Source organism: Photinus pyralis, unplaced genomic scaffold (genome assembly GCF_008802855.1).
Source record: "Photinus pyralis isolate 1611_PpyrPB1 unplaced genomic scaffold, Ppyr1.3 Ppyr1.4_LG1, whole genome shotgun sequence".
Classification (NCBI taxonomy): domain Eukaryota; kingdom Metazoa; phylum Arthropoda; class Insecta; order Coleoptera; family Lampyridae; genus Photinus; species Photinus pyralis.
In genome coordinates, this window is record NW_022170249.1 from 63799236 (window position 1) to 63811117 (window position 11882).

An 11882-nucleotide genomic window follows, 5' to 3' on the forward strand; every position below is an offset into this window, starting at 1 on the left:
CTATTGCTTATATTAATCGTTATGGGGGTACTCAGTTCCCACATCTGGCTGACGTTGCTAGGGATATTTGGCAATGGTGCGAAAAACGAAATATTTGGATTTTCGCATCTTATATTTCATCTTCCAAAAATTTTGAAGCTGATTTGGAGTCTAGGCAATTAAAAAAGGAAACTGAGTGGTCCCTTTCAGATGAAGCCTTTGCAAAAATTACTAGTATTTTTGGTAAACCTGATATCGATTTATTTGCGAGTCGAGAAAACACTAAATGTACATTATTTGTTTCTTGGAAGAGAGATCCTGACGCTCTAGCTATTGATTCATTTACTATTTGTTGGAAAAATTATTTTTTCTATGCTTTTCCCCCGTTTTCGCTAGTCACCCGTGTTTTGCAAAAGATTGTTAAGGATAAGGCTAAGGGCATAGTTGTGGTCCCTTATTGGCCTTCCCAACCATGGTTTCCCATGTTTTTAACACTTTTACTTACTGATCCAATTTATTTTGAACCCGATCCTAATTTATTATTTTACGACAGGTTCAAACATCCGTTGGCACACCAACTTACCCTGGTGGCAGGGCTCTTATCGAGCAAGGACTAAAAAGAAGACGCATTCCTTCACCTTCAAGAGAAATAATGCTGTCTTCAATAACGAGCTCTACGTTGCGCCAATATAATGTAGGACTTCGTAAATGGTGGGATTTTTGCTTCAAACAGCGTATAGATGTTTGTGATCTGGACGTTCCTAAAATTATAAGTTTTTTAACATCTGAATTTAAAAACGGCGCTTCATATGGCTCGCTTAATAGTATACGATCGGCCTTGGCACTTCTAATTTCACCGAATGTGGGCTCAAATGATAATGTACAGAGATTTTTCAAGGGTGTATATAATCTCAGACCGGGTAGACCTAAATATGATACCACTTGGGATCCCCAGGAGGTTTTAAGGGTGTTAGAAAAGATGACAAACTCCGACATTACTATTGAAAGGCTTACAAAAAAGTTAGTAATGCTTTTGGCCTTGTCAACTGGTCATCGCATTCAAACCCTTTCTTTGATCAAGATTGACAATATTATTAAAAAATCTAACGCTTTTGAAATAAAAATCTCGGATCGAATTAAAACTTCGGGTCGGCAACGCACTCAACCTGTTCTTTTTGTTCCTTATTTCAAAGATAAACCTCAGTTGTGCGTAGCAAGTTGTCTTGACTCATATCGATGGGTTTTTGGCAGAACATCGTAAGCGACATATTTGACAATTTTACGTTTTTTGGTGTAAACTGTCGCTTACGATAAGCGGAAGGTCCCTGCAAAACATCATAAGTAAATAATTAACCGTTTTCTTTCAATTTAAAAAAGAAAATTATCGTAAGCGCCAAATTTTATAAACAAAGCCTGTCAAAACATCGTAAGCGAGGACCTTTTACCGGCAGAACATCGTAACTGTTACGAAAATTAGGAGAACGTGGCGCTTACGATAGAAATTCCTAACCGTGTCGGGCGCTTGCGTCATTATGGCTGTTTGTTGATCAGGTAATGGTGCTGTTTGATTTGTGGCTAGTGACTACTTATTCATTTTTAAGCGTAGACTTGGGTGAGTTTTGCAATTTTATGTAATGTAGAAATTAGAAACTTTAATCATTATTTATAAGTAATACGTTGCTATTTTATAAATGACAATAATGTTTGGTGTAGGAAATGGCCTCGTTACGAAGTAAACATTTGGTACAGTTAGCATTAAATACTGAACGCAGCGGAGATTTAGATCAATTAGATCAAATCCCCTCTATGAATGGGGAGAACGTCGATTATGAAAACATGTTTATGACCAGTTCAGATGCTTTTGACATAGACAATATTCCAATTATTATTGCGGAAAACGATGATATAGCCACTCAGCATTTAGGGCAATTATTTGTCGATAATAACTTAGTAAATGCCCCTTTATGGTCTGAGGTAGATGAGCACAATGAACGTCAGATAGAAACAGGAATATTGGAAGAATCTATCGATAGTACTAATACCTATTTAACACGCCTGGTAGATTATTCGTCTAGCTCAGAATCGGAACCTGAACAAAAAACTTCAAAAATAAAATCCAAATTTAAACGATTTGATTCTGACTTGTCCTTTAATGAAGTAAATAACCAATATGCTACTGATTCTGATGTAGAAGAACCGATGGATGAATTATTAACAGAGATTGTTGGAGAATCCGGTTTGAGAAAAGCTAAGTCACCCAATAAAAGGCACACACGAAGGATTCAAAAACTTTTGGGCGCTGGGAAGTCTGTGCAAGACAACCCTTGTAAGACCAAAAAATGTCAAAACTCTTGCGCAAAAAAATTCACTGAACAACAACGCCATGAAATTTTTGAATTTTATTGGGGTTTAGGAAATCTTCAAAAGCAGCGAGATTGGATTTTGCTGTGCATCGAAGAAAAGAATATAAAGAGAAGACGTAGACGTGATGTCGAAAACAGCAGAAGAGTCAGAACCTTTAAGTATGTCATACCATGGAATGAAGAAAAAACAGAAGTTTGCCAACAATTCTTGTTGAAAACTCTATGCATATCACAAATGACGTTGAGGTATACGAAAAACAATGCGGTAAATTTTACATGTGCTAAAACGGATAAACGAGGCAAGCACGAACCTCACAATAAAACGTCATTACAGGATAAACAGCTGGTTCATGAATTTATTAAAAAATTACCTGCAGTACCATCACACTACTGTAGAGGTAGCACCGTAAAGAAATATCTACCTACAGAGTTGAGGAATGTATCTTTTTTATACAGAATTTTTAAAAAGGATACCTTAGAATACCTCAAAATAAAGACCAAAATATCTCTAAAGGTGTTTCGAGAGATTTTCTCCAACGATTTTAATATAGGATTTCATCTTCCTAAAAAAGATAAATGCTCTACATGCGAATCTAGAAAGGGTCAACAGTTTACATTTTCAGCAGAAGATGAAAAACGTTACGAAATTCATTTAAAACACAAAGAAGAAAGTAAAAAACTATTTTTGTCCGATCAAAAAATTGCAAAGGAAGATAAAACTTTTGTATGTGCAAGTTTTGACCTGCAAAAGGTTTTAAATACTCCTCATGGTGATAATATGCTGTTATATTACTCACGGAAATACGCGGTATACAATGAAACAGTATATGAAAGTGGAACAAGGCGCACGTTTTGCTATTTGTGGGGTGAAACCGACGGTAATCGTGGCTGCGATGGCATCTGCACAATTATAAATAAATATTTGCAAGACGTTGACCAGCGTGTTTTTGTCAAATTCGTTGTGCTTTACTGCGATAGCTGCTCCGGGCAAAATAGAAACAGGGCCATGTTGAGTATGTTGCATCAATTTTTAAAAAGTTCCAAGAACGTCCATCATATAAAAATAGTGTTTCTTCTTCCGGGACATACGTACATGCCCGTAGACTCGGTCCATGCAACAATAGAACGCTTCATTAACAAACGCACCGTTTGGGCGCCATCGGAATGGCATACTTTAATCGCTAATGCGAGGGTTAATCATACACCTTTTGAGGTAATTAATATGAAGCATACCGATTTCATGTCTTGGAAAGAAGCGGCTAAAAATGTATTACCAAACAAAATTAATAAAACAAAAGAAGGAGAAAAAATTTTACTGAGTCAGCTAAGAATTGCTTCTTTCAAAAAAGGTGAAGATGTCATTAAAATTCAATATTCTTTTTTGGACTGCGACGGACAACAAACTGTAGAACTTCGTCAACCACGTAAATGTTAGTATAAATTATGATGTTTTATAATAAATGCTTATGCTTTTGTTTATAGCTAAAAGGTCAGCCAGCAGTCTCCTAGAAATGCCGAAAATAGGAAATTTATATCCATCACCGCTCCCAATTTCTGCCTTGAAGTTAAAGAATTTAATGGACCTATGTGCCAAGCGCGTGATTCCAGAACGCTACCACAAAGAATACGAAAATTTTAAGGGTACGATAGAGGTTGAAGATACATTGGCAGAAACGGATGAAGAGGATGAAAAAGTTGAAGAAGACTGAGATTTGTCTAAGCAGAGCTCCTAGAATTATGTTGTTTATTTTGTTGTTTTTATTTACTTCCATTTATAAACAATTGACCTATTTGTTTATAATTTCATTACTTCTTAGAAACAAATAGCTGAGCCTATAATTATTTAGAAATTCACATCCAGAAACGAGCAGAACATCGTATGTGTATCGTAAGCGGCTAAGATTTAAAACACAATTTTAATATTTTCTTGGCAAAACATCGTAAGAACCAAAATTGCTTAAAAAATCAAATTTTTTTTTAAAATAACCATTGTAAACGAGTTTTAATGATAAAAAAAAACGCCGTATAAAATTTCATTGCGATACGACATGAAATACAGTTGCTATCAGAAAAAGTCGTTTCCTGTAAAAAGTAACATTTGGCGCTTACGATGTTTTGACAAAACACCATCGATATTTAAGTAGGACTAGAGAATATCGCGCATCTCCAACTACAGGAAGTTTGTTTATTTCTTTTAAAAAACCGTTTCATTCTGTTTCCGTTCAAACTATAAGCAGGTGGTTAAAGGACACCTTACTGGAATGCGGGGTCGATAAAAATTATTCAGCTTACTCTACACGGCATGCGAGTACATCTGCAGCCAACCGTAAGGGCTTAAGTATAGACATTATTAGAAGAACTGCGGGTTGGACAGAGACTTCGCAGATGTTTGCCTTATTCTATAATCGACCTCTGCAATCAAAAGGAATCTTTGCTGAAACTGTGTTTTCGAAAAGTGATTAGTCTTATTAGTTATATATTTAAAATGTAGTTTCATTTATCATCTTAAGACAATATGTTGTTTTAGTTTTTACTATGATTAATCTGTCCTTATTTTAATAGATTTAAAATAAAGCGATATTTTTCTCTCTATTGTAGTGTCGCAACCTGCTTTAAACGTCGACAGTTTGATCATAGAGGGCGAAGGGCGTGATATAATCTTAAGATCAAACGAGCTTACCTAAGTGAAGTTCGATCTTGATTATATACAGCCCTTCGCCCGAAATGATCACTCCCGCCCTCCCTCTTATTAGACCCTGATCATTTCTTGGTTGCGACCAGAGTTCTACTCGTCTGTGCTTTAAAAAGAAATGACGTTTTGTTACCAGCTGGTTGCAGTTGGGGAGCAATTATAGGGACTTTTTTTTTCCTTGCTTTTAAGTGTGGTAAGCGTGTAGCAAGTTGGAAGTACTACAGTTTGATCATTTCGGGCGAAGGGCTGTATATAATCAAGATCGAACTTCACTTAGGTAAGCTCGTTTGATCTTATGATAAAATGGATCTGAACGATTCGGTAGCATTGCACATTTCAAAAGTTGAAAATCTTGCAAAACAAGTGCGTAATTCTGGAGACGTGGTAAGTGACACCGCAGTGTAATGACTAAAGTATTAAGTACTTTACCACCTAAATTCAAGAACGTCCGCCAAGCATGGCTATCTGTTAGTGATGACAAGCAAAATTTGCAAAATCTCACTGCACGTTTGTTAGATGAAGAGGCAAGCTTGAAGTCGGAAGAAGTTGACGAACAAGCCTTTGTAACGCAGGTTAAGAATGTTCCAACAAGCAAGAAGAGGAGGCCACCAGTAACGTGTTACAATTGTCGGGGACGGGGCCATTTCGCTCGTAATTGTCGCAATAATCGTCAACAGGAACGGTCTAACACACGAATGATGCAGCCCGATCGAACTGAAGGCAACATTTCAGCATTCACCACAGCAAAAGAGGAGCCATCGACATCCACAACAAACGGTTTAATAGTCTCGAAGGATGAAGTTTGGATTATGGATAGTGGTGCTTCGGCACACATGACATATCGGAAGGATTACTTCTCATCTTTTGAAGATAACGGTGATGGACAATCGGTTATGCTGGGTGACAACAAACGCCTCGAGGTGAAAGGATCCGGGACAGTAAAAATTCGGAAACTCGTGAACAGTAAGTGGTGTGATGCAGTTATAACAAATGTGTTATATGTACCTGATCTACACAAAAATTTGTTCTCCGAAGGTGTGTTAACCGGTAAAGGAATGAAAGTTGTGAAGGAAGCTCAACATGCGTATGTTTATGAAAATAATGTGCCAATTGCGTGGGCAATTCGAACTGTAAATAATCTGTATCATATGCAATTTAAAACTGTTATCAATACTTGTGAAGTAAATGTTACAGATGTGGACAAGCTAAGTATGTGGCATAAAAGGTTAGGTCATGTAAATTTAAAAACATTAAAAGAACTTGTCGTTGCGGGATTAATAGGTGATATTAATTTAAAAGACACTAATGAATTCTTTTGTGAAGCATGGGTTTACGGAAAGCAGCATAAGCTCAAATTCTCGAGAGTCGAACGAAGTACCAAACCGGGTGATCTCATCCACAGTGACGTGTGCGGTCCGATGTCAACGCCTTCGATAAGTGGTGCGAACTATTTTGCTTTGTTTAAAGACGATGCAACAAGTTATCGTAGTGTATATGTGATGAAGCACAAAGTAGATATTTTAGAACACTTTAAAGTATTTGCTAATCTGTGTAAAAATAAGTTTGGACATTCGATAAAGGCTTTGCATGTCGATAACGGTTCTGAATACATAAACTCTAATTTCAAAGACTTTTTACAGAAAAATGGTATCGAAATTGAAAGAACGGCTCCGTACAATCCTCAGCAAAATGGGAAAGCCGAGAGAGAGATGAGGACCATAGTGGAAAGTGCCCGCTCGATGTTGTACGAAAAAGACCTGCCTGTTGAATTCTGGGGTGAAGCTGTCAATACTGCAGTCTACATCCTAAATAGGACTCCGAACAGTCAAACATGTGGTAAAACTCCCTACCAGTTATGGACAGGTAAGCAACCTCATTTGAATCATATTCGAACTTTTGGTTGCGAGGCGTTTACTCATATACCTAAAGAGAAACGTACCAAACTGGATCGCAAGAGTAAGAAGTTGATGTTAGTCGGATACGATGGTAACTCGACAAACTATCGTTTATTCGACACGGAGACAAGGAAGATCACTATATCACGAGATGTCATTTTTAGGGAAGATTATAGTGTGCCGCAAGGAAGGGTCAATACTGTAAAAGTCGTGGTTCAGCATGCAGACGAGAGTAACGATGGAGATGATTCAACGCCGAAAGTAAATGAGGAAGTTGCAACCGAAGAAATTGCGGAGCGACAATCTTGCACGTATAACTTGAGAAGTCGTGGCAACATCCAACCACCTGTCAAATATGGCGACTACGAAGTAAATTTTGTTGAAACTGATGTTCCCAATACATACGAAGAAGCCCTGCGAAGTGAAAATTCAAGCGAGTGGAAGAAATCCATAGCCGAAGAACTTCAAGCGCACGAAGAAAATGGCACTTGGGAATTGGTGCCAAAACCAGTAGGCAAAAACATTATAGACAGCAAATGGGTATTCAAAGTCAAACGTACATCTCAAGGAGAAATTTGTAGGTACAAGGCGAGGTTATGTGCAAGGGGTTTCACACAAATTAGAGGTTTGGACTATGAGGAAACATTTTCGCCAACCACGAGGTACGATTCTATCAGAACACTACTCTCAATAGCAGCCGAACGTGACTACGAGATGGTTCAATTCGATGTAAAGACTGCTTTTCTAAACGGTGACCTTGTGGAAGAAATTTACATGACACCACCCACGGGGGCGAATATTGATCCAACTCTTGTATGCAAGCTGAGGAAATCATTATATGGACTGAAGCAAGCCTCCCGCTGTTGGAATAAGAAATTTGACGACTCATTAAAGAAATTTGGACTTCAACAATGCAACGGAGATAAGTGTGTGTACAAAGGTGAATTTAACAGTGCAAAAGTGTTACTAATACTTTTTGTTGATGACGGTTTAATTATAGGAGAGAACAAATCAATCTTAAGTGTAATTTTAGATAAACTTAAAGTTAAATTTAATATTGTAATTAACGAACCAAACTATTTTGTAGGACTGGAAATATCACGTGATCGTGCAAGTAAATCTATTTGTGTAAGTCAACGTAATTATGTTAAGCAGCTTGTCAAGCGGTTCAACTTAGAAGATGCGAAATGTTCGAGCGTCCCGGCCGATCCTCATGCTATGATGTCATCGGAGATTGGACATCAGGTGCAAAGTAATATTCCGTATCGAGAAGCTGTGGGAGCCCTCATATACATCGCTACTGTTAGCAGACCCGATATCGCATATGCAGTAGGTGTGGTAAGCCGCTATCTAAACAGTTACAGCGTGGCCCACTGGAATGCAGTGAAAAGAATCATCAGATATTTAAAAGGAACGATGGATGATGGAATCGAATACAAACCGACTTCGCACAACCGAAAATTGATTGGTTTTTCAGATGCAGATTTCGCCGGAGATCACGACACCCGGAGGTCAACGTCTGGGTACATATCCATGTTACACGGTGGTGCTATTACGTGGTCGAGCCAACGACAACAGACGGTATCGCTTTCGACTACCGAAGCCGAATATGTGGCTGCCGCTAACGCTTCAAAGGAATTGATGTGGCTACGATCATTCTTACGCGAAATCCATGAAGACGTCGTCGATGATGCAACCAAACTATTCGTGGACAATCAAAGTGCAGTACGCCTAGTGCAGAACGCAGAATTCCATAAGCGCACGAAGCATATCGACGTAAAATTCCATTTTATTCGAGAGCAACAAGAAAGGGGAGAAATCGATGTTACATATGTGGAATCGGACAAACAGCTCGCAGACATCATGACGAAACCATTAAGTATTAATAAATTTAATTTGTTAAGAGTACAGTTTGGCATGAAACATTTGTGATGTATTAATTTGTGTTTGTCAATGTAATTAGCTTATGAAATGGAGATATGAAAGCGAAAATTTAGTGGGAGTGTTAAATTAAATTTGCCGCTTTCATTATTTCCCCCACCGATCTTGTACTTGTATGACTATGATGCGCACTCTTTTCGCTGCTGTATGTCAACCCACAATGTACTAATTAAAGTACTGCTCTTTTTGTTATTACGCTGCCTTTATTCACAACCCCAAACTTAACAACCATTAGTGATACTGGATTGCACACATACATTTTGACCAATTTTTTCATTTGCCAATTCTTGTTTTATTACGTTTGTTGCTTTAGCAAGATCTCGAAAATGTGTTCTTCGTGATGATGATGACTCACTGTAATTAGCTCTATTCTTTTTCTTTGTTGGTAACGACTGACCTCCTTGCATCCCTTCCACCATTTCTATCCTTTGTAAATCTAAACCAATTTGTGATCACAGTATTGATCTCATCATCAGTCGCATTTACAGTGCTTCGATTTTTGCGAACTATTCCTAAATGAAGTAAATAGTATTAGCTCTACAATTAATTTGGCACAGCAATACTGACCTGGTATTAACTTGATAACATTCAAAACTTTTAGTGCTTGTTTTTTGTTCTTTCCAGTCCAATTATACAAAACAGCAACTTCATTAGTAAATAACCTTTCTAATATCTTCCTTACAATATGTGCGACCTTTTTCCCTCCAATACAAGTTAAATTCGTTACCTGTGATACATACAATCTACGATTTTGTTGATATAATGAAGAACAACTTACCAAAATTTTAACATTATCTCCCACTAACAACCAATTCTCAAGATAATTAACTTCGTCAATTGAATTACATGGGAGCTTTACATCATCCGGTAAATTGGCAAAAGATGTGGGCTCGTTAGGGCACAATTTTTCAGAAATATTTTTAAGACACTGCTCTAAGTAGTCTAGCCTTTTATCAATTCGTGCAAGATGTCTTGCAATGGCTTCCAACCCTGAAATTTTGTTTATAAAATAGACATAAGACCTGAATATGCATGTTATGTTATGTCATCACAAACAATCACATATCTTACCATTAGATTGGTGCGGTGTAGTGGTGGGAGTGTTATGTAATAATCGAACAGACCTCGAGGTGTTGGGAGTATCAAAACCCTGAGGCAATTGGGTAGAAGGAATGTCACTCCTTTCTGATAAATTATCATCAGTTTGATTCTGTTCATTTAATATCTCAGCTGTGAACAATTAAGGCGCGTCCAGACATGGCGAACGAGCGCGAACAAGCGTTGGCGAACGCAAACAAGCATCGACGAGCGGAAAGCAGAGAATTTTCTTTAAAACGAGCGCGAACGAACAATTCGCGGCCATTTTTACCATTCGTTTGTGTTCCACAGTTTTCTGTTTTCGAGCATGGATTCGACTCGAAAAAAAAAAATAATAGTAGCAAGTGCTGCGTTTTTGTTTCTGAAATTAAACGAGAAAAAACGCAGAAGGTGCCGTCGATGGTGGATGACATCAATATTTAGAGACAGAGAAAACCGTAATGCTTCAGAATTATTGCTTACCCTTACACAAGAAGATTCCGGGCATTTTACAAATTTTTCCAGAATGACTGCCACTGATTTTGAAGAATTGTTGCAATTAATAGGACCAAAAATAGTAAAAAAGGACACTTATTACAGAGAAGCTATTCCAGCAAAAGAAAGACTAAGTGTGACTTTAAGATTTCTTGCAACAGGGGATTCCTACGCCAGCCTTAGTTATCTATTTAAATTTTCCAGAGACTTGTTATAACTAGAGAGCGGATTAATAAGCATAAAACATTTTAGAAAAAGCACATAAAAAGCACAACAAAATTGCCAAAAAAGTTTTATTTTTACAGTAAAAAGCATATAAAAAGCAGAACAAAATTTCCAAAAATCTTAGTTTTATACAAATAAAGACATATGCATGTATTATTTTCTATTCGTTTTCTTTAAAGCAGTGAATAATAGCAAATTGTTCCAAGTGTTGCATTGTTAAATTTCTTCTACGTTCGCTAAGTATGTTTTTTAAAGTAGAAAAACTGCGTTCAACATCTACACTAGTTATTGGTGCAAATTTGAATTTTGGTACAATTGTAGTATCTATGTCTAGATCTTCCACAAATTCACCTTGTAACACCCGAGCTACTTTTAATAAAACTTCAAATCCACTATTTTTATTGAAGACATCTTGTAATTTTCCATGGACGACACGCCCAAGTTGTCCTGGTACTGCTTGGATCTGTTCTTTAAAATCTTGAATTATGCCAGTTGATTCAACTAACGGTACACTTTGTTTCTCTAATTTGGCTATCACAGTGCATATAAAGGTGTAGTTTCCTTTTAAAAATGCCAAATCTTGACGCAACTTTTTATTTTGAAAAATATTTACGCAATTCTTAACGGATTGGGTAGCCTCTGCATCAAATTGCGTAACGACTTCTTCGAACTGGTTAATGTATGTACTGTAGTAGGAAGCCGCTTCTAGCCATGTTCCCCATCGGGTTAAAATTGGTTCTGGGGGTAAGGGTAAATCTGGGAATTTTTCTTTAAATTGTTGTACCCTTAGTGGTGCTTTTACAAAAATTTTTTTACCGTTGGAAATTAATTTATTAACTTCCGGAAATTGTAGCCGTACAGTTTCTGCTACTCTGTTTACCCCATGTGCGACGCATGTACAGTGAATTAAACTTTCGTACAAAATTTTTAAATTGCGTCCAGCTTTTAACATGTACGCCGCGTCGCCGCGGCATCAGAAATCATCAATAAAATCTTAGTTGTAGGCACAGCATTTGGCAGAAACAATGATGTAAGACTTTCATTGACAAATCGAGTTATTGTATCACTGTTCGTTTTTGGCAATTCTTTCAAACTCACCACATACCCTTGTGTAGCAATGTCTTCATTTAAAACGCCAACTATTAAACTTGCTACATATCTACCACAACTATCGGTGGTTTCATCCACCGCAAACCATATATAATTGTTTCCGAT

At 37.3% G+C, this 11882-nt stretch overlaps 2 protein-coding genes across 2 annotated transcripts; both read left to right on the forward strand.

Moving 5' to 3' along the window:
- The first annotated feature begins 521 nt into the window (after positions 1–521).
- LOC116165927 lies at positions 522–1240 on the forward strand. The gene has a single exon (XM_031480692.1). It carries the CDS (start codon positions 632–634, stop codon positions 1238–1240), a length of 609 nt encoding a protein of 202 aa, XP_031336552.1. The 5' UTR covers positions 522–631.
- Positions 1241–3358: 2118 nt separating this feature from the next.
- Positions 3359–4281, forward strand: LOC116158553. The gene is made up of 2 exons (XM_031474766.1): positions 3359–3772; positions 3825–4281. The coding sequence occupies exons 1-2, from the start codon at positions 3436–3438 to the stop codon at positions 4049–4051; spliced, it is 564 nt and encodes a 187-aa protein (XP_031330626.1). The 5' UTR covers positions 3359–3435; the 3' UTR covers positions 4052–4281.
- Positions 4282–11882: the final 7601 nt, after the last annotated feature.

Excerpts from the sequence above, each read along its gene's own strand:
- LOC116158553 (XM_031474766.1), top strand. The coding sequence starts at position 3,436 with ATGCCCGTAGACTCGGTCCATGCAACAATAGAACGCTTCATTAACAAA. Across the intron at positions 3,773-3,824 it reads ACTTCGTCAACCACGTAAAT|CTAAAAGGTCAGCCAGCAGT; the intron begins GTTAGTATAAAT and ends TTTTGTTTATAG.
- LOC116165927 (XM_031480692.1), top strand. The coding sequence starts at position 632 with ATGCTGTCTTCAATAACGAGCTCTACGTTGCGCCAATATAATGTAGGA.